Source organism: Zootoca vivipara, chromosome 10, assembly GCF_965207765.1.
Source record: "Zootoca vivipara chromosome 10, rZooViv2.hap1.1, whole genome shotgun sequence".
Classification (NCBI taxonomy): Eukaryota; Metazoa; Chordata; class Lepidosauria; order Squamata; family Lacertidae; genus Zootoca; species Zootoca vivipara.
This window is the reverse complement of record NC_142593.1, coordinates 36,720,357-36,742,637: the sequence shown is the minus strand read 5'-3', so window position 1 is coordinate 36,742,637 and position 22,281 is coordinate 36,720,357. Positions and strand designations below refer to the sequence as shown.

At 39.4% G+C, this 22,281-nt stretch overlaps 1 protein-coding gene across 15 annotated transcripts in view; it reads left to right on the top strand.

Annotated features, from left to right (window-relative positions):
* MAST4 (microtubule associated serine/threonine kinase family member 4) overlaps positions 1-22,281 on the top strand; it is a 221,613-nt gene that overhangs the window by 110,503 nt on the left and 88,829 nt on the right. The window contains exon 1 of one of the 15 annotated variants that reach the window (XM_035099913.3): positions 8,845-9,273. The exons of the other annotated variants lie outside the window; for them this stretch is intronic. Coding sequence (XP_034955804.1) covers positions 9,182-9,273 — 92 coding nt within the window. The 5' untranslated portion in view covers positions 8,845-9,181. Of the gene's footprint in view, positions 1-8,844; positions 9,274-22,281 lie in introns of those variants that run through there. 15 annotated transcript variants of the gene reach the window in all.

Genomic DNA, 22,281 nt, shown 5'->3' with positions numbered 1-22,281 from the left:
ATGTTGGTTCAGTTTTGTGTGAAAACAGTTTCCTTTACCCTCTTGTCATCCATCATATCTGTTGCCTACTACTTTCCCTAGCACCACCTCTGTGCTCTACTGCCTCACTTTTCTACATTGTTGTCTAATGAAAGTGCATTTTTGAAATGATAAGAGACTAAAAATTCTCATGGGTTGGTAGTAGTTCTGGCTCGGGTGAGTTCTCCCTTGTGCTGTCATCAGATCAACATACATGCTGTTCTTGTAATCCCCACCTTTATGCCAACACTTCTTGCTTCTGCTGGCACAAAGTTCCAATTGCAAGCAGTCAATAGAAAAGAAGATCAATTACTTCCATCCTCCCATCTTTTACTCTTCCTTGGAAACTTGCCTACATGCTGCTGCAAGTTAGGACGTTGGCAGTGGGAGAATGGGAACAAAGTACTGACACATTGTGGTAATGAAGGTCAGATGAGTGTTGTAAGTAGTTTTGAAGTGCAGAAAATAACTTTGGCAGGTGGTTTCTTAATATGATTTGGTAAGACAGGATTGTAAATTAGTCTGTTGCCTGGTAGGCTTCATCAGGAGCATGTTTTGGGGTTTTTTTGCGGATACTGTATCCTTATTTTTTTGCAGTAAGCTCTTAGTATATATATGTGGGACGTAAGCCTGATATAGGCTTGAATTCTGGCTGTGTTGGGTACTTTTAACAGCCTTTGGGCCTTTAAGCTTTGCAGGTATATTAGAAGGTAGTTGACAGTGTAAACTATATCAATACTGTGAAAACATGTAGGCATTGAAGTAGATTTATAAGTATAATGAGTGTTTGGTCAGTTACTAACCTATATATAAAAGTTGGATATGACCGCTGACATACTAATTGGAAATGGGGCATGGTTTTCACTGTGCTGGACTTGGACCATCAATTTATTTAATGTAAGCTACCAGCAACAAGCAAATCCAATGCCCCTTTTTGAAGAGGGGGTTTATTGGATTGTTTTTGTTATGTATTTTTTGTTTTTTATTGTGATTTTATGTTGCAACTGCCCTGAGACCTGCTGGTATAGGGCGGTATACAAATATATTATTATTGTTGTTGTTGTTGTTGTTATTATTACTACTACTACTATTATCATCATCATCAAGGGTGATACTGACAGCTTGGAGTAGGCTTGTGTTCAGCTTTGTACCTTTCCTCCAATTACCTTGGGTCTGCTGCTGAGAGGTACGAGCTGCAGAAGACAGCAGCAGCAGCCTAGATGAGGAAACTCCACCCACTGAGGGACTTCATCATTCTGATCATAATGTATTTTAAATATATTGTAAGTTAACTTGATTGTTCAGTAGTAGGTGGGGTATTACTATTTGAAATAATAAAATATGGGTGTATTTCTAGTCTACATTTTGAATTAATCTAGATTATCAGATGATGCTTTAGCCTGGATGACAATATTACTAAAAACGTTACTAATACAATCTGTTACACAACAAGCTCATCAAAAACTCTCACCTGTTAGGTACTTGACAAACCATCAATTCTATGTGCCGTTCTAGACATGCAACAAAAAAACAGGGGACCTTGAAAGCTGCGGTGGCCTGTGTTGGGCTTGATGGGCCCTAGTTCTGCTGGCCTATATTAAAGTTTCCTTTTTCAAACTGAAATGCTGAGCGAATTCTTCCTTACTGTGACCCTGCATTTATTCAGCTTCCCTCTATTTATTAGCTTTTGGGTTATACCTGACAAATCATTAACATGTATTTGTCTGTTGAATACTATCTTATGAATGTGATCTATGTGTTGGTGACTGAGTGTTACAATGTTAAATAGAGCTGTCATTAGGAAATACAGTGGAACCTCTGTTTATGAACACCTCGGTTTATGAATTTTCGGTTTACAAACGTCGCAGACCCATCTGGAACAGATTAATTCACTTTCCATTACTTTCAATGAGAAAGTTCGCTTCAGTTTATGAACAGACTTCCGGAACCAATTACACCCATGCTTCAGGTTAAGTACGCTTCAGGTTGAGTACTCTGCGGACCCGTCTGGAACGGATTAATCCACTTTCTATTACTTTCAATGGGAAAGTTCGCTTCAGTTTATGAACGCTTCAGTTTATGAACAGACTTCCAGAACCAATTGTGTTCATAAACCGAGGTACCACTGTAATTAAATGTAGCGTATAAAACATGTCTTTGTAAGCTTGTTTTTGCTTTGTAAGCTGTATCTTATTATTCTTTTGTATACCTGTGAATGAATTAATGTTTTTTTAAAAGTTTTATCTTTGTGTTGCAGTTGCACTGTTCTGTTTCAAGGGCCTGGAGTTGGTGAGGGCTGAAAGGGAATTATTGGTTATATAACAGCTATTCTCATCTGTCTGTCATCTATCTATCTGTGGTTCTCGTCTATTTTATTTTGGAGGTGAATGTGGTGTGGCTTTGCTGATTAGCCTGATTTTATGAAATTAAAACCACTGAGAGGACAGTGTTTAAACACGGCAACAAGTTTAGAAATACAAGTTAAAAAATAAAATAAAAATATTACCTAGCTCTTTTCCTTCTTCATCTTTCTATGTTTACTCTCCAGTTTGGTAATGTGCCCTGATTCTTGTGCAGGCAATATGGACTCTATCCAGTGCTTCTTATCTTAAGTTCTATGGCTAGTTATTTCCCCAAATTCTATATTCTCTATTAAAGAAAACACAATCACAGTTCACTTAGCTTCTAGATTGGGACTAAATTTGCAGAAGAGTCATTGAGATATCACAAATGGCTTATTGGCAACAGGGCTTTTTAAACTTGTTGGAGTTCCTCCAGAAGGGGTAAATCTGGATTAGACGGGTGGTGGTTATGGACTAGCATTTTGATGTCAGTGACATTGCATGAGCACTACAAAGCACCTGAGTGCATGAGGAGCACTGCTCCCAAAATAAAAACCCTTCTGGAAGTGGCTTTTGCATTTAAGTAGGTTGATTAACTTCAAACTCTAGACAGGCAGGATACCCAAATGTTCTACTGGCTTGTGTTATAATAAGCATATGAAGGGGGAAATAAACATCCAGAAATAACTGGATGCCCACAGAAGAGTTGGAATTGGCTGTGGTTCCATGATACGTGTCCATGTTTGTTTAGTAACATACATCTCCTTTTCATGTGCCATATTTTGCTGTGGCAAATATAGTGGAACACTACCAACTTTAAAAGAGTTGAATTGTCAGCCAGTGTTATTTCAGGCCTCATTGAAGATGCTTATGATGTGGTCCAAATGATTTCCCCCTAAATATCTGAAAGAACCCTTCATTTTATACCAACCTGCCTAAAGAGGAAGCCCCATTGGTGGTTCCTTCACCAATCAACGATCACAATGCAAGGGTCTGAAGGAGGGCTTTCTCTGCAGTGAGCCAACAGCTTTGGAATAGCTTCCCCTCTCCCCACATCCCTACTTTTTCCGGCTTCATTCTAATGACAGGTAAACATGCACATTTTCCTTTGCCCAGGCTTTTGTGGAGCAATGAGTTTACAGTGATACTTCATTTCCATTTATACTGCATGTTTTATGTAAGATTGTTATTAATTTAATTATGGTGTTCGATTTATTTTGTTTCAGATTTTTAGTGTTAATTTTAATGTCCACTTTGTGCTGCCCTGAAACCCTTAGTTGAAGGGCAGACTAGCAACACTTCCAGCAAGCAAACATATTTTTTTTTATCTCAGTTGCCATGTGGAGTGTGAATATTGGGAGGGGGACATACAGAATCATAGAATTGTAGAGTTGGAAGGGACCCTGAAGCTCATCTAATTCAATCCCCTGCAATGCAGGGATCTTTAGCCCATCGTTGAGTTCAAACCCACAACCCTAAGATTAAGAATCTCATGCTTTACCAACTGAACTATCCCAGGTCCAGAGCAACATTGCTCTTGCTTTTGAGAAAAAGAAAATTTGAAGAAAAAAACCTCCCATTAAATATTTTCTAATTTACATTGAATTACTTTGAATTATTTATTTTTAATGGAAGACAATCTTCCAGTTTGGTGCCCTCCAGGTGTTTTGAAAAGCATATCCCATCAATCTTAACAAACTCTGTTGTTGGTGAAGACTGATCTAGAATTCTGTGATACAACGCTCAAATCTAAGGTACATGTCTAAACTTATTTATGTTGCAGTCTTCATGAGATGACTATAGAGGGCCTTCGTTGCTTGGTAATTGCTACTTGCCTCCCTCTGGTGACCTTTGGTTTAGTTTTAAGCAAATATCTTGCTTCTGCTGTCCTTTTGAACTGGTTCATCTCTTTTGGTGAACCTTTTCACCTCTCCCCTCAAGCAACTGCGACACAGACACCCTGCTATATAGATTGAGCAACAAGAAGCCTTTGCCCTGCCTTGCTGAAGGACAAAAAGATCATAAGGAGATGGGGTAGAAAATGCAAAAGGGCTGTCGTAAGTGCCAAGTCTAAGAGGAAGATCAATGTTTAATCAATAATTGTTTTATACACATGTGAGGAATATATTTTGCATTTAAGTGACAGGCATTGATGTACCACTCCCACTGCTTCATTTGCATTAGATAGAAGGAAAGGTAGAGTTGAGTGTCATCTGGATATTGATGACACTTAATTCCAAACCACTGGATGACCTCACTCAGTGGTTTCTTGTCCTTGAGTGCTTGGAGTTGGCTGACATCTACCAACTGGAACACTTTGTGTAGGAAATAAATGTTGGCCACTAGCTAATAATTTAGGTCTTTAGGATTAAAGGTGGGTTTGTGCAGGAATGGCCATTCCACAACATCAAGGCAGCTCGGACTATTCCCATTCTGCAAGAAGTTACCACCTCCTGTACCCAGGTATACATTCCATCTCTGCTGGATATTAAAAGGAAAGTGTGGTAAGCAGAATACAACTGGTCAGGTGCACTTGACCAAGACCTTAGGCTTTAATAACTGAAAGACATCCAAAAAATACTGGACGAGATAGAGCTTTGGACAACCCATAGCAGTCATGAAGTCCTATGCCATCGCAGACTAGGTGATCATAACATTGATGATGGTGCCTCAGGACAGCCATCCTAGGAATCCTCATCAAATCCAAGGCAATCTCTGTCATTTTAGGAAGGGAAAATGATAAGACAATTGGACAGGCGTTATACTTGCAGAATCCCTAATCTGAGTGCCCAACACACAATATAAACATTAAAGAGAGCATTGAGAACAAGATGAAGTTCCTGTTGACCACAGTAATTCTCTTTCCCTTACTCTCAATTCTTTGCTGGGGCTGAACAGAATACAATATCTGAAAGTTGAGAGACAGGCTTAATCCAAATCATCCACCAAAGTCTTGGTAATTCTGGCCAGATCAGCCCATTCATTTACAATCAAATAATGCATGAAGACTTATTTTGGACATTAAAAATCAACTACGGACCATTTAGCTCAGGCAGAAAGAAACAAAATAATGAATGGACAGAAGATGTATAATATCATTTTCTTTTCCCTGGCTTGTCACAGTCCAACAGCATATCTCCAGCTGCTAGTGTGCTTTTTCTTAATTTTCACTCTATTTTGCTTTTTAGCTGAGATGTTGGTGGCAAGAATGTCTACAGATGCAGCCTCATAAAACAATGTTTCCTTGATATTCTTCTAGGTTAAGGTGTAAGATGCTTATAAATCTTTTAGATGACAGGAGACATAACAGGTTACCCCAAAACTATCTTGTATTTTCCTAAGCCATTTGCTTTTTATTAACTAGTAGAACAGTGGAAATTTGATTTGAACCCCAAATTGTTTGTTATGGATTGAATATAAATGGTTCAACTCATACATAAATAGGGATTGAACACACATGATGTATAACTTTGAATTCATGTTCGCCACATTATAGTTCACTCACTCTTCAGAGAAGAAATCCAGTGAATGTGGTAGAAACAAAATCTTGAAAAATGTAGCGGTTAATTAACTGTAACCACTAGAGGGAGTGAAGGGTCAATCATTGTGATTAGGGTAAAACAGAAAGGATTCTATCTTCATTATATTTTCCTCTCATAACGTTGGTTGGCTATAAGTAGTCTTCAGTAGTGAAGCTCTAGTATGTTTTGCTATATATTTCCTGCCACATATTCAAGTATACAGAAATTGTGTATCTCTGTATGTGAAAGATTAAGTCCAGGGTTGCCACCCTTCTGGTCAGTTTCACAACCAGCTGTTCCAGGGCACGGTCATTTACAGTTTTTACCTGTTTGTCATGCCTGGAAGACAAATGTCCCTATTCTGTGTGGCGGTGATTGGAGTCAGCTATCACTACAGCATTTTCTCTTTTGCATGTCTCATTGATTTCATTCTCCATCTCAAGATCACCCTGAGCATTTTGGTCCTTACATCTGAAGTACTTATTTACTCTTGGAGCCTAGTATCACCAACTACAGCAGGTCTTGGGAGGATTCTGCCCCTTTGGGGATTTCTAGCTTGTTGGGCTCAGCCCCGTTTTAACATTCAGAGCCTCATCATTGCACCATGTCCTATCCTTCCTATAGAGTTTGTAAAGGTGTAATTGTAAATGTGTTGTACAGTTTTCTGACGAATTTTAACCTGCCATTAAAAGGTTAAGCTTTTGGGGAGAAGGAGGAATGAGGAATGTGAGGCCCTTTCACTCCAGGTTACCTGCACAGTTGCCTACTCTTTCTACACTTGTTTGAGGTGGTTGTATTGTAATCTCAGTAAGGTTTAGCAGGAAGTGGTGGAAGACAATCTGATACCGTTCATGGCTTTGCTAACCCTCGCAACAGCACTGTGGTTACTAAATATGTCAAACATGCTCAGTCAGATCTTTAAATTGTCTTAGGTATCAGTGGTTGTATGTATGTATGTATGTTTGTTTCTCTGTATTTTATTACATTTGTATACTACCCTTCACTCAAAGATCACAGGGCGGTCCACAACATAAAAATACAAAATGAGAAAATAAAATGCGTTCATATGGGGAGATGGTCCTTGAGGTATTGTGGTCCAATAAAATTTTCCCAGGAAGCTCATATTACTTTGAATTTGCAGAAATGTATTTACCAAACAGCCTCATATGCAAAATGTCAGGAAAATAATACACTTTGAATACTTAAAAGCGTTTTACAAATGCTTAGCCAATTTTAGCCGCTGCTTGCTAAAGCAATGGCTCTGTAAGGATGGAGCAAAAAACCCAAGAAGTCAGCTTTACATTATTTTGAACCTAGGCATGTTGTTGTTTATCTGCCTTTCACCCTAAGGGCCCAGGGCAGCAAATAAAACAACAGTATTGAAAACAGTTTAAAATAACTTACAATCACAGAAATAAGGTGGGTTCTTAAAATACCCATCTGAAAAGCCAGGGTTAAGTGGTGGGTCTTCAGCATTCCCCAGCATGAAGGACAAATCGTCTCTGTCCGAAAGGGGCTATAGCTGGTGAACCAGCCAGAGCTGAAATAAAAAAAGGGAAATTGTTTACATGCAGTTTCACAAGGGAGATAGGATTTGCTTTGCATCTCTTACTGCATCATGTGAGAAAACGCCTTTACATTTCCAATAGCAATCAAGATAAGTGCTGACTCTCAGGTAAGTGAAGTTAGGATTGTAGCATTTGTCATGCTTAGAAATAATTTCTGTTCTAAGCATGACTAAGACTATATCCAATTTACTGCTTTTGAAAATAGCCATGCGTACTTCTTTGTACAGGAGGAAACTAGGGCAGCATTAGAACAATGGTAACACAAGAATGGAAAACTTGAGAAAGGTGATAGAGCATGAACTGAAGGTAAAGGAACAAAGTGAGAATGATAGATGATTCTGGCATATGAATCCAAATGCGGCTAAGGGTATAAAACTGCAAAGCTGCAAGAATTAGTATTGGGACTAATGAGTAGGTGCTCAGGATGCCTCCAAGTGGAAGAAAGTATGGGTGTAGCTATAGTTATTAAATAGTTTCTCCTGCCACACCCTGTATTCTGGCTTTTCTTTTTGTTTTCAGTGCTGGAATGAATGGGCAATGAGTTTTAGTTTTGAGAGGGGTGGCAGAATACCTCTCCTCCCACTCTTGGTCTGTTCACCCCACCCGTGGTACAGGTATTGCAGCTTTGCCAATTATTAATAAGTTCCCAGCCAAACAAGTGGAGTTAGATCTGTTATTTAACAATTACAGATTTAACATGGAGCTCCCTGGTGTCACTTTTCTTTAAGACAAACATACAATTTACTGGTTTTAGGTATGAATAGAATTCTTATTTTGCCTGTTATATGTTTCATACAATAACACTTCTGGGGTGAATGACTTATTTTTTTCTGCTTTGAACAGGAGTGGTGATCACATGATGAATAAGGCATCCATTTTACGTAGAAAAGGTGCTTTGAGTACCCTCTGGTTGGGGGAAAATAAAGCTTTTTGCAAGCCTCTTACTGAAATCCTCTCCTTTTTATATCAGTGACTGCTAGAATTCTGGAAGAAATGTGTATTTGTAGTGGAAAGATTAAAGTAGGAATATTTTTTTCTTCTGCAGTAAAGGAGACCCTGATTTTGTTCACAGCAGCCTCTCAATAATCAGGAAGATAGTATCAAAAGTGATAGGTTTAAGTCTTGGAAAAGTCTCTGAAAGATGATCTCATTTCTGAAGTAGCATGGGGGGGGAACAACTCTGTGAACTTTTAGATTTATTCTTCATTAATACTAAAGGAATTAAAACTGGCTATGTTGTTTATTTAATGAGACTTTTAAAACAAAATTCCACGGTGAAATGATGACCACCAAGAAAACTATGAAAAGAAACAAAGATTATTACCTTCCCCCCTTTGGATGAACCTGAATGGTATCTTCCAAAGAGATGACAAAGTACCTTTGGCTGAATCACACGTACAGGGACAGGGTTTTCAGCAGAATGGGAGGGCTAAAACTATTGTAATTTTTATTTAAAGCTTGGCAGCATACGCATCAGATCATTTACACAGAAAAGGAAAAGGTTTATTTTATTTTATTTTAAGAACAGAAAGTTGTTCGCTACTAAGGAAGCCTATAGTATCCAGCTGCTTTGCTGTGCTTTAAAGTTGCCTTGAGTGGAGCTAATGTTTACATTTTCAGTGGGAAGGAGGATAATCAAATCGGGATCATTTTCCTTTCCCCCCCCTTTTTATATATATATCCCTCCTTTTTTAAAGGGGAAAAACACAACTTGTGTGTTTAAGGAAGGAACATGGATATGTCTGATCCACATTTTTGGACTGTGTTCTCAAGTTTTACAATGCCTCATTTGAGAAGTGGAAACAGACTCCGCCGAACACAAAGGTAAAAACTGAGTTCAGGAAGCTTATGTTTCTAGTTGTTTGTTGCCGTTCTTATAAAGTTTTCAAAATGTAAATAAACTTTGGCCGCATACAGTTGCCGAATAGCTTGTAATGCAGGTAAATACTGTTTCAGCACTTCCGCCTTCTTTGTTTTGAGGTTTCATGCTGCTTTTAACACTCTGTAGGCTATAATTAGTTTGTAGACTTATGGCTACCTTAACTATAGGTAGAGGAAAGAAAGTTTCAGTGTTTGGATTTGTGCATCAAAGAAATCTAATCACTGAACCTTTTATTGTTTCAACTCTTTTGTAGAGAAAGTTCAATTTCACATTAATGTTCTATATCTAATTCACTTTTTTCCAGAAAGGGGTTCTTTAACTGGGGTGGGGGGTGGGGAACGGGACTGCCACATGTTAATACAGTACTCTGATTTTTCTGTTTATTGGAAAACGTTTTTCTGGAAGACAATTAAAATTACTAGAGAAATGTGGCATCTAAATAAAGTTTGGATTATTATTTTTGACATGATTGCATTAATCTGGTTCTTTTGCTTAACCTAGGATAATGGGCTCCTTTTTTTTTGAGTGACAGCTTGTTTAGTATTTAATCCGTATTTTTCCTGATTTTTGACAGGATGTTTTCATTGGTCTATGTTTTGATATTACTTGTATGTCAAGTATTAAGATACATTTCTGTAACTACAGCTTTTCTCACTTCAGTCACAAGCAGTAGCAAAATAATGACAAGATCTAATCTGAAGTACATAACTAGTGAATTTGATAGAAACTAGAGCTATGTTAGAAGAAACTGATTAGAAATGAGCTAACAAGTGTTTTCTTACACTATGCCTTACATGTATTTATTTATGTATTTTTAGGCTGCCTTTAGCTAGAATCCCAGGGTGGGTTCGAAAGCAATCAAGTAAAAGATACACATCATACAGCCATATTAAAATAAATAAACATTATATAAAACAAATTACAATAATAAAAATTTAATACAGCAGTAGCAACTAATCCACTTTTGGAATCCAGTTAATGCACAACTTCCAAAGTTTGAAGGGAAACCATAGATTTTCAGCTGGGACCAGAAGACCGCCAGTGAAGGAGACAGGTGCACATCCATAGAGAGGTAATTCCACATCCAGGGCACCACGACAGAGAAGACCCATTTTAGTACTTAGGCTAGTGTAGTAGTAGTAGTAATAATAATAATAATAATAATAATAATAATAATAACAATAATAATTTATTTATACCCTGCCCATCTGGCTGGGTTCCCCCAGCCACTCTGGGCGGCTTCCAACAAAACATTAAAATCCAGAAATCCAGAAAGGGGTAACTCATGATTTACTGATGTGTAAATAATCTATTGAATCTTCGGAAACTTTGGGTACAGTCTGCATCTGTTTATGGATACATCATCATAATTATTAATAATAGTTCACTTTATTACCTGCCCTTCACTATAAGGTCCCGTAGTGGGTTACAACAATTTAAAATTTAAAAGAGGTATGCCTTCAACACAGGATAGAAGCTCTGTAAAGAAGGAGCCAGACCCCTCCTTCACAGTAGGGAATTCCACAATGTAAGGGCTGCCACAGAGAATACTCCTAACTCCCCCCCCCCGATAAATAGATTATTATTTATTTATTTATTAAATTTGTATACCACTCTATACCCACAAGTCTTAGGGTGGTTACAACATAAAATCACAATATAAAAACAAAATACATAATAAAACAACAACAACCAGTACCCACCCCCTCCCCAACACATTTTAAAAGGGCATTGGATGTCAATCAGCCAAAGGCCTGGTTAAAGAGGAACATTTTTGCTTAGCACCTAAAGGTGTATAATGAAGATGGTCTTTCATATATTTGAGGACAATGTCATTTGGGACTTAAACATGAAGGTGATCACCTTGAATTAGGCCTAGAAATGAACTGGCAACCAGTACAGCTGTTATAAAGCAGAGATAACATGAGCAATAAATGGAACCCTAGCAGGAACCAGCATAAGTTTTTGAGTCAATTAAATGCCACCCCGTTTAAACTGAACCATAGTTAGCAGGGACATGGACACATTGCTAAACTATTGTTAAGAATATAACTAAAACTGTGGTGAACTCAGACCAGGGTCTACCTAGTCCAGCTTTCTGTTTTCAGAATGGCCTATCTGTGGGAAGCCCAGAAGCAGGTCATGATCGTAATAACACTCTTCTAACAGTTTGCCAGCAATTGGTATTCAGAGGCACATACTTCTGATAAGAGGCAATATCTATCATGACTAATGGCCATTAACAGCCTTTTTCTCCATGAAACTTTCTAATCCAAATTGGTGGCTATCAGTACATCTTGTGGTAGAAAATTTTGTAGCTTAACTATTAGCTTTATGAAGTAATACTTCTTTTTATCTGTCCTGAATCTCGCACTGTTCAGCTTTGGATTACCCCAGGTTCTAGTGTATATGAGGGGGTGGAAAACTTATTCACTTTCTTCATACCATGCATAATTTTCCCGTCCCATCCATTTCTTGTGTTTCCCCCCCCCCCCTAAACTAAAACAACAACAACAATCTTTATTACGGTCCATAGACCCAACATTTCGTTACCAAGCGATACACAGCTAGGACACCCCGCCCTCAAACCCCTCAGACATCTTACTCAAATTCGGAGTAGGAAACATTAGTTCTTGTGACCACCGATAAAAACTTTGCCACTGCTAGTGTTCTAAAATGTTTTGGGGCTGGATAATGTCTTATGGCTGCTTGGGGGAGGGGACCCTCTGGAACCACAAAGGCAGCTGTGAGTTGCATAGGGATAGAGAAATCCATGGATATTGCTTCATTGCCCTTTCCTCCAGCAGGGAGCCTTTCCATTTGCACAAGAGCAAGTCTGAATCCAGCCCTGTGTTTTACATAGGCCCCTTAATGTGCATAACTAATAAGCTTGGCTAAATCCAAAGCTTAAACCTATAGAAACATTCATTCTGATTGTCATGTCAGATTACAAAATATTTTGCTAGTGCACTGGCTGAGAAAAGCATCTCCTCTTTCCTGATGTACTTGAGGAGTGCCATTTGTGGCCTGACATGGGGAGGGGAGGGGCCAGTGTCTCAGGCTGCTCGTGGGAAAATGGGGGCTGAATGCGACTTCAGGGAGCCAGTTGGGTGCCCTAAGAGTGCTGAGCCATGGAGCTGAGCCATGGAGACCAGACAGAAGACTTTGCTCCACTTGGTCCGCTCCTGGCCTATAGAAGGCATGCCTTGTTTGCTTGCCTAACCAGTTGCATTGGGCTTTTTTTCAGCCTCCCACCGCCTGTTTAATTTATCTCTTCTTTGCAGGAATGGGTTTGCTGACCAATGACATTGCTATGGACTGCTGGTTTCAGGGCTGGGGAGAAATTTTTGCTCACAAGTAAATTTGCTTTGGCTTATGGTTTTAGCCTACCTCATAGTAATTGTCACAACTTTTGATGGCGGGAGAGACATTTGGCTGGATCCCTAGGTGGGAGAGACTGGGAAGGGATTGTGGAGGGTGGTGCTTTTTGTCCTGAAGCCCAGCTCAGGGGCCAAATCAGGTCTACCAGATGTAGGTCACACCGTGAGCCAATCCCCACCTGTTGGCTGACAGCATATCAGCCAGCAAGTGGACTGGTTGAGTAATGGATCCCTGCCTAATGCTTATGTTAAACCTATACTTCTGTAAAGTTGTGGCATAATTTTAATCCGCACGGCTCTGTGACATTATTTGCTGCCTGCTCATCCACCCACTGCACTGGAGCCCACAATTGATTAGTGTGCTTAGAGACCAAAAGCGCGTGCCTTTCCCAAGTAGGGCTGCTTCATTATGGCAGGTAGCAGGTTGGCTTGGAAACACAAAGTTGGAAGTGTTAAATGGCAACCGTGTATGCTATTAATCCAGTGTTTTAATGTCACATGCCACAAATAAGCAACAGATTATTTTCTTTTGTGGTCCAGTCTAACTTTAGTATTTAATTTTCTTATTGGTTCTGTATAATCCACCATTGGCTCATCCAGTGAAAAAAGTCCCCCCCCCCCGAATGGTACAGTTACCTCTTCCAGGCCCTTGAGGCACCACATTGGAGACTGCTATGGAGTCATGGATGCTTGGCCTGAGTGATACTTCTTCCATATACAGGACTGGAACACCAAATGCAGTCTTTGTGACAAGACCTCACGTGACTGTACTATGGATGAATCAGTAAACGGGGGTGCTTTTCTTTCCCTTCTATCTCTAAAGTGTGCCGTGCAAACTGTTGATATGAAATGGCCTCCTTCAGTGGATGGGATATGTTAGCACTGCCACTTCATAACTATGAATGTATTTTTAGTTTTTATTCTTCTTTAGTTTTATGCTTGTTTTAATGCATGAGCGCTTTTTTGTAAGTTGCTTTGAATTATTTTTAATTAAAAATTTCACTAATAAACAAACAAGCAATGAAAAGGTTTCTGTTTGCTTGTTAGTTTTGTCCTTGGCATGGTAGTGTGTTGATCCATTTTGCATATATTGCTAAGCCAAACTATGGTTTTATGCAAATGTGTGAGTTCCTGATGTAAAGATCTGGCACCTCTTTTTCTAGAAAAATAGCACAGCTTATGGCTCATTGTTTATCTGAGAAAGACAAAAATGTAAGCCTTGGTTGAGCTGTAACATAACAACAACAACAACAACAACAAGAAGAAGAAGTTATTATTTATACTACAACAACAACAACAACAAGAAGAAGTTATTATTTATACCCCGCCCATCTGGCTGGGTTTCCCCAGCCACTCTGGGCAGCTTCCAACAGAATATTAAAATAATCTATTAAATATTAAAAGCTTCCCTAAACAGGGCTACCTTCAGATGTCTTCTAAAAGTCTGGTAGTTGTTTTTCTCTTTGACATCTGATGGGAGGGCATTCCACAGGGTGGGTGCCACTACCGAGAAGGCCCTCTGCCTGGTTCCCTGCTTCTCGCAACGAGGGAACCGCCAGAAGGCCCTCGGTGCTGGACCTCAGTGTCTGGGCAGAACGATGGGGGTGAAGACACTCCTTCAGGGTTTAAACGCTGAAATTCAGGAGGAGGAAATCCAAAATATGATTAAAAAAATGAAAGAAGGGAAATCGCCAGGTCCCGACGGAATCTCCGTCAAATACTATAAGATACTAGAAGAAGTGGTAACACCGAGATTAAAGGAAATAATGAATGGAATTTTGGAGAATGGTTTATTACCAAAGTCCTGGCAAGAAGCATTAATAACGTTGATTCCCAAAGGAGATTCAAACGCGAAATTAATTAAGAACTTCAGACCAATATCTTTATTAAATATTGATTACAAGATATTTACTGGAATATTAGCAAATCGATTAAAGAGTGTATTAAGTAGGATAATTGGGAAAGATCAAGCGGGTTTCCTCCCCGAGAGACAAATCAAGGATAACATCAGGGTAATTATTGACTTAATGGAATATTTAGATTTCAAACCAAGTATGGCGACAGCAATGCTGTTAATTGACGCGGAGAAAGCCTTTGACCGTGTGTCTTGGGATTTTATGATAAACACCTGTGAAAATCTAAAACTGGGACAAAGGTTCTTAAGGGGAATCAAAGCAATCTATAGAGAACAAAGAGCAAGGTTAATTATAAATAATGAACTTACCGAGGAATTCAGCATAGAGAGGGGTACAAGACAGGGCTGCCCCTTGTCCCCCCTGTTATTCATCACAACCCTGGAGACTTTACTGATAGCAATCAGAGGAAATAAAGCAATTAAAGGAATAAAATTAGGAGCCTACTGTTTTAAAACTAAAGCGTACGCTGACGATTTAATTATTATGACCGAAAATCCGGAGGAAGGAATTGTATCAGGAATGATTGAGATGGGGAAATTTGGGGAAGTATCAGGATTTAAGTTAAACAAAGACAAATCGAAAATGCTAACGAAAAATATGAGAGTGAAAGACCAAGAGAGGCTGGAAAAAATAACAGGGATTAAAATTGGAAAAAAAGTCAACTATCTAGGGATCCAGATAACTAACAAGAACACAAATTTATTGAAAGATAATTACATCGAGAAATGGAAAGAAGTAAAGAAAAAATTGGCAAAATGGAAGTGTATGAACCTATCCATTTGGGGTAGGGTATCTATGATTAAGATGGTGATTCTCCCCCAAATTTTATTCCTGTTTCAAAACATTCCTATATTAATTGGAACTAAATATTTAAAAGAGTGGCAGAAAGACCTGACGGACTTCATTTGGCAGGGAAGAAAGGCAAGGATGAAAGCAGAGATATTAACGAACCCCAAAAAGATCGGGGGATTTGCCCTACCAGACTTGAAGAAATATTTCGAGGCAGCCTGCTGGACCTGGATAAAAGATTGGCTAACGATGTAAAAATCGGATATTCTGGAACTAGAAGGTGTAAACAAGATTTTTGGGTGGCATGGTTACTTGTTCTATGAAAAAGGAAAGAGAAACAAAGAATTTCAAAGTCATATATTAAGGAGGGCCCTATGGGAGGTCTGGGAAAGAACCAAAGATAAAATTATAGATAGAACTCCCTGGTGGGCATCACCGGTGGAAGCCAATGCCACATTAAGATGCTATAAGAAAGAGGTCTGGCCTACGTATAGAGAAATTACTGAAAAGGACAACGATAGTATTAAACTTAAAGAATATGATGATCTTAAGAACAGAGGAATATCCTGGCTAGAATACTATCAATTAAAAGCCACATTTGAAAAAGATATAAAGGAAAGAGGATTTGGAGAAACAAAAACGAGATTTGAATTAGAAATCATTAATAGCAAGGGGAAAACTCTCTCGAAAATGTACAAACTTTTAAACGAGCAGGACTGGGAACAAGAAAGAAAGAACAAATACATGGAAAAATGGGAAAAAGATCTAGGTCATCAGATTGAATACAAAAAGTGGAAAGAATTCCGGGACAAACAAATTAATTTCACAGCCTGCTATGCTTTAAAAGAGAATTTTATGAAGGTTCATTATAGGTGGTACTTAACGCCCGAAAGGATAGCCAAAATAAATAAGAATAGTAATGACAAATGCTGGAGGTGTGGGCAAACTACCGGAACGTTGTACCACATGTGGTGGTCATGCCCCAAAATTAAAACATTTTGGGAAATGATACACAGGGAAGTTCAAGAATTAATTAAAGTTTCATTTAGTAAGAAAGCAGAAGCCTATTTATTAGGAATTCTTAATAATGAAATACCTTCAGATAAGATCAATATATATCTTTATGCAGCAACAGCAGCAAGGATGATCATTGCTAAAATATGGAAGGAACCTAGGATACCTACGAGAGGGGAATGGATTGACAAACTTTGCGAATATTTAGAACTAGCAAAATTAACTGATCTGATTCGTAATAAACCTAGACACAAAATTAAGGAACAGTGGGAGTGCTTAAATGATTACTTGAATAAAATAGGATTGGGCAATAGAACATGGCTATGTTTAGAATAACTGTGTATGAATTTGAAGACTTCTGTTTTGTTAACAGAAGTTAGTGTATTGTATCAAGAAGACAAGATATAGAAGTATAGAAGATTGAAACTCTGTGCAAAGCGCGGTGGAAGCCTTAGAAGATGTTATGTAATTAAGTGTTTAAGATATGACTGTTGATTCAGTCAACTGGGGCTAGCCCCTCTTTTTTCTTAGCCTGTTTTTACCTCTCTTTTTTTCTTTCTTTTTTCTTCTTTTTCTTTCTTTTTATTTGTTGACTTTATTTATGTCTATGATAATTATTAACATAAGTTTTAATATAATTATTATCATTATTATTATTATCATGTTTTTTCTTTCCCTCTCTCTTTTTCCATTGCTTCTCTCCTTTCCGACGCAATTGCTAAGCAATAGTTCTTTTGGGATTTTAACTTTAGGAAAATGTTAATAGGAGAAATAAAGATATAGATTTGTTTGTATTATGTAACTGACGGATGTGCAGGAATGTAAGTGTATTGCTTTTTTGTGTGTGACTATTTTATGTTTTTCTTTGTTATATAATAAAATTTAAAAAAAAAAAGACACTCCTTCAGGTATACTGGACTGAGGCCGTTTAGGGCTTTAAATGTGAGCACCAACACTTTGAATTGTGCTCGGAAACGTACAGGGAGCCAATGTAGGTCTTTCAAGAGGGGTGTTATGTGGTCTCGACGGCCGCTTCCAGTCACCAGCCTAGCTGCCGCATTCTGAATTAGTTGTAGTTTCCGGGTCACCTTCAAAGGTAGCCCCACATAGAGCGCATTGCAGTAGTCCCAAGTGAGAGATAACTAGAGCATGCACCACTCTGGCGAGACAGTCCGCCGGCAGGTAGGGTCTCAGCCTGTGTACCAGATGGAGCTGATAGACAGCTGCCCTGGACACAGAATTGACCTGCGCCTCCATGGACAGCTGTGAGTCCAAAATGACTCCCAGGCTGTGCACCTGGTCCACACAGTTAGGACCAGGGAGTCCCTCACACCTGCCCGCCTCCTGTCCCCCACAAACAGTACTTTTGTCTTGTCATGATTCAACCTCAATCTCTTACCCGCCATCCATCCTCCAACCGCCTCCAGACACTCACACAGGACCTTTACCGCCTTCACTGGTTCTGATTTGAAAGAGAGGTAGAGCTGGGTATCATCCGCATACTGATGAACACCCAGCCCAAACTCCCTGATGATCTCTCCCAGTGGCTGCATGTAAATGTTAAAAAGCATGGGGGAGAGGACGGAGCCCTAAATTGCGAACCACCTGAAAAAGTCTCCTGCTGCTGTTTTCTGCAGATGCAATAGAGGCGGTGAAGAAAGTCTTCTTCGCCATCGCTACCGCTACTTGGTAGGCCCGACATTGCCTTCCTGTGTCTGGTCAGCTTCAGAATGAGTTATCTGCCACCGGCGCTCTAGCTGTCTCCATAGCTCAGCCCCAGGTAGCATGGCAATTGCATGAACTGAGACGGAAGGCAGTCGCATCTGCTCAGTTATAAGCCATGGTTTGACTTAATGTCCCCATTCACACTTAACATTTCTCAAGTGGTGAATTTGGTGGTGGTGGGGTTTTGAGGGGGGGGGGAATTGCACAGATTTGTATAACTTTTAAGAACTTTAAATAATTTACTTTTTGTTTATTTTGTGACATCACCATATAATTGTGTTGGGTTGTTGTGTTTGGCAGTTGGTCTGAAAAGCAGAACATCATTTTTTCTGTGATTATATGAGAGCTGAGATTATTAACAACATTGGTACATCACTGAGGACAAATTTGGTTGTTCAGTATATATGAAGTAACCCATGTTTATTTGCCAAAGAGTTCCTTTTGGGATTGTAGGTTTTATATGAGATTTTAGAGTGATTGTTAAAGACTCTTGGTTTCTATCTTTATTGTTAATTTCTTTCCTCATGAATCTTCAAGGTGTTGGCTTTATTTGTAGCTTTTTTGTTTTTGTATATTACATATCCTAACTTGCTGGCTTTAAAAGAAAAATACAATAGATGCCAGGCTATTCCATGTACAATCAGACCAATGGTTAATCTAGTCTTGACTTGCCTGTGTTCATCAAGTGGATTTAATCTCACATCTAGAATAATTCTTAGGTGTGGCCTCTGCTTTCATACAACAGTTTGCACTTTAAGTCAGTCTATTATTTGTATTAGCAGAACATTTGTTTTAAACAAATTTGGATATATGGAAATGGAAATCAAGATTTGATAAGGAATAAGTTTATTTCAGTACACCAGTTCCTAATATTATTCATTTTCTCAGAAACCACAAGCTTCACATTTTCAGATTAAGTAATTACAAGCTGCTCCAGATGCTGGTATTCATCGATACTACTTTTCAGAACCATTGAGTGTAATTAACATTCACATCCTTTATGATTACTTAGACCTGCTGTGGTAGAACACTTTGTTTCAAACCTGAATAAAACGGAAGGGCAAAACAGCTTGTGGTGAAATCTTAATCATCAGGGGAAAACAGACTTGTGATTCTGTTGAAAATGATCCAGCAGAGAAGCAGCAGATATAGAATAGTAGCAGTTTGAAGATAGGCACTAGTCCAAATAGATAGAAACAAGTTTCAGAAGTTTGGGGCACTAAGATTACTTCCATATTGATTTGCCCATTGGAAAAGGTTCAAAAAAGCAAACTGTACTGCAGTTTATCCGTACTAGCTGTTATAGTCTGAAAGTGTTGTTTCATCAGGTCTGGTGTCAGTAAAAATGCCATAGTCATACCTCGGTTTAAGTATGCCTCGGTTTGAGTATTTTCAGTTTAAGTACTCCGCGGACCTGTCTGTAACGGATTAATCACACTTTCCATTACTTTCAATGGGAAAGTTCGCTTCAGGTTAAGTACACTTCAGGTTAAGTACGGACTTCCGGAACCAATTACACTCATACCTTGGGTTAAGTACGCTTCAGGTTGAGTACTCCGCGGACCCGTCTGGAACAGATTAATCCACTTTCCATTACTTTCAAGGGAAAGTTCGCTTCAGGTTAAGTACGCTTCAGGTTAAGTACAGACTTCTGGAACCAATTGTGTTTGTAAACCCGAGGTACCACTATAGTTCATTTTCTTCCTTAATTGTCCCTACATAATTTTTTTCAATGCATATTCTTCCTATAATTTTATAATTCATGTTCATTTCAACACAGTTCTGAATTAATTACAGTGGTACCTTGGGTTTCAGATGCTTCATGTTACAGACTCTGCTAACCCAGAAATAGTACCTCTGGTTTGCTTCAGGGTGAGAACGCGGTGGCAGAGGCAGCGGGAGGCCCCATTAGGAAAAGTGGTACCTCAGGTTAAGAACAGTTTCAGGTTAAGAATGGACCTCCAGAAGGAATTAAGTTCTTAACCCGAGGTACCACTGTATTCTAGGTTGTATCTAATTGTGTTTGCACACAAGTGGGAACAGATGTCTGTTATTGCAAAAGGACTTGGCCTTCCTCACTTCTCCACTGCAGCATCCCCTCCCCCCAAAAAAGCAGCCTAGAAGGCTGGGAAGGGGATTGTAGGGGGAGGAGAGGATATTAAATTCTGTTGCATGAATGGAAGGCAATGTTGGATTTAACCCTCTGTAATTAAAAGAAATGACTCCCTTTTTCATTAGTTCATGTGTCTAAATCAGGGGTCCCCAAACTAAGGCCCGGGGGCCAGATGCGGCCCAATCGCCTTCTAAATCTGGCCCGCGGATGGTCCGGGAATCAGCATGTTTTTACATGAGTAGAATGTGTCCTTTTATTTAAAATGCATCTCTGGGTTATTTGGCGGCATAGGAATTCATTCATATATATTTTTCAAAATATAGTCCGGCCCCCCACAACGTCTGAGGGACAGTGGACCGGCCCCCTGCTGAAAAAGTTTGCTGACCCCTGGTCTAAATGCTCAGATATTTGAAATGTTGCAATGTACATTGATTACTGTACTACACAATCACTTTACTGGTTAATTTTACCTAAGAGTACAGTATTATGTACAAGTACCTTAAAGAAAGCTCCATTGAGACCCCTCAGTGGCCATTCGTAGGCTTACACCTAAGTAAACACACATAGACTTGAACTAAATGTGAAATGAAAGGGTATGTGAGAACCAAGGTTGGTTGGCATCCGTCTGTCTCAGGAGACAGTGAAAGAGTACACCTTTGGGGGTGAAGTCAAACTTTTGGAAAGTTACAGGGCCTGCACTAGCTGTAAACACCAATACAGGAGAGACATGTTTTGTTGCAGTTGGGGCAAATGAAGGTGTCTGGTTGTGATGATGCAGGTGTACCATGGCGTTTCTCCTTTCTGCGTTCTTTCCAGCGGTCATTCCTCCTTTGGCCACTGCTCTGGATACAGAACTTGATTGTTTCCAGGCACTGCAGTTGTCTACAAGGGATTCCTACATGGCGGGGTTAATGTTGTCAGCCTTCATGTCACATTTGCAAACATCTTTGTAACACAGAGTTGGTCTGCTAATGGCCCAGTGCCTGAAGCCAGCTTCCAGTAGAGCACATCCTTGGGGATCACATAACACAACTTAGTTCTTATTAGTACTGGTGGAATGGCTACCTGATCACCAAGAGTCAATCATACATTTTTAGCAACTTAGCTAAATGGATTTTAAACGCTAAGAAGTCTGAATTAAAAAACAAAAAGTATTTATGCAAAGTAGTACTAGGCTGTAATACTAAAGCAGCTACTTGTTTGAATGAGCATGAGCTTCCATGAGCATGACAAAAAGTATGTTGAGTATAAAACACAGATCAATTTCTTATTACTTCCCATTCTTAAAATAGTGGTGGCCACCATATTTGGCAAACATGTCACAAGCTGAGGTTGAAATTATGACTCTGCAGTTCTTAGTGTGCAATAAACTATGTATATAGCTCATACCTGGGGGTGGCTTGTCTTCTACTGTTACTGAGCTAGAAATAGAAGCAAAGCAGTACTGAAGAAGCAAACAAGGGCATAGACCTGATTCTAATCCATAGCCAGACTGGGATCTGGGTGTGGACCAGGGTGAAGCCTGTGCTGGCCTTTATGTGCACCTGGGCTATAAAACCTGGGACTGCAGCAGTCCTGAAGCTTCTGCAACTACCACCAACTGACCTACCTACTCTCAGTGAAACATGGTTTGTTTGTTTTTTGGAGGGGGTATCAAACAGCTGTTGGTTGATAGGGCTGGGAAGCAACTTTATCTATGGTTGAAATTGATCCACTGTGTGGTGGAAAACCGCCTGCTGGCATCTCCTCAGGTTGGCCAAGGAGGCAGGCTGGATGAGAGATTGGGCCAGCTGGTGGACTGCCTGGAAGAATGGATCCTTGCCCCATGCCATGCCCAAACCTCACAGTGTTGGTAACCAATAAAGCTGTGGCCTCATTTTTCACCCATATGCTGCCTTTGTTTGGTTCTCACTCACACTTTCCTGCCTCCCCATGCTTGGTGTGCAATAGGTCTTAACTCTTCTCTCCAAACAATGAAGACTATATTTAAATGTTTTTCTAGTAAAGTCAGTT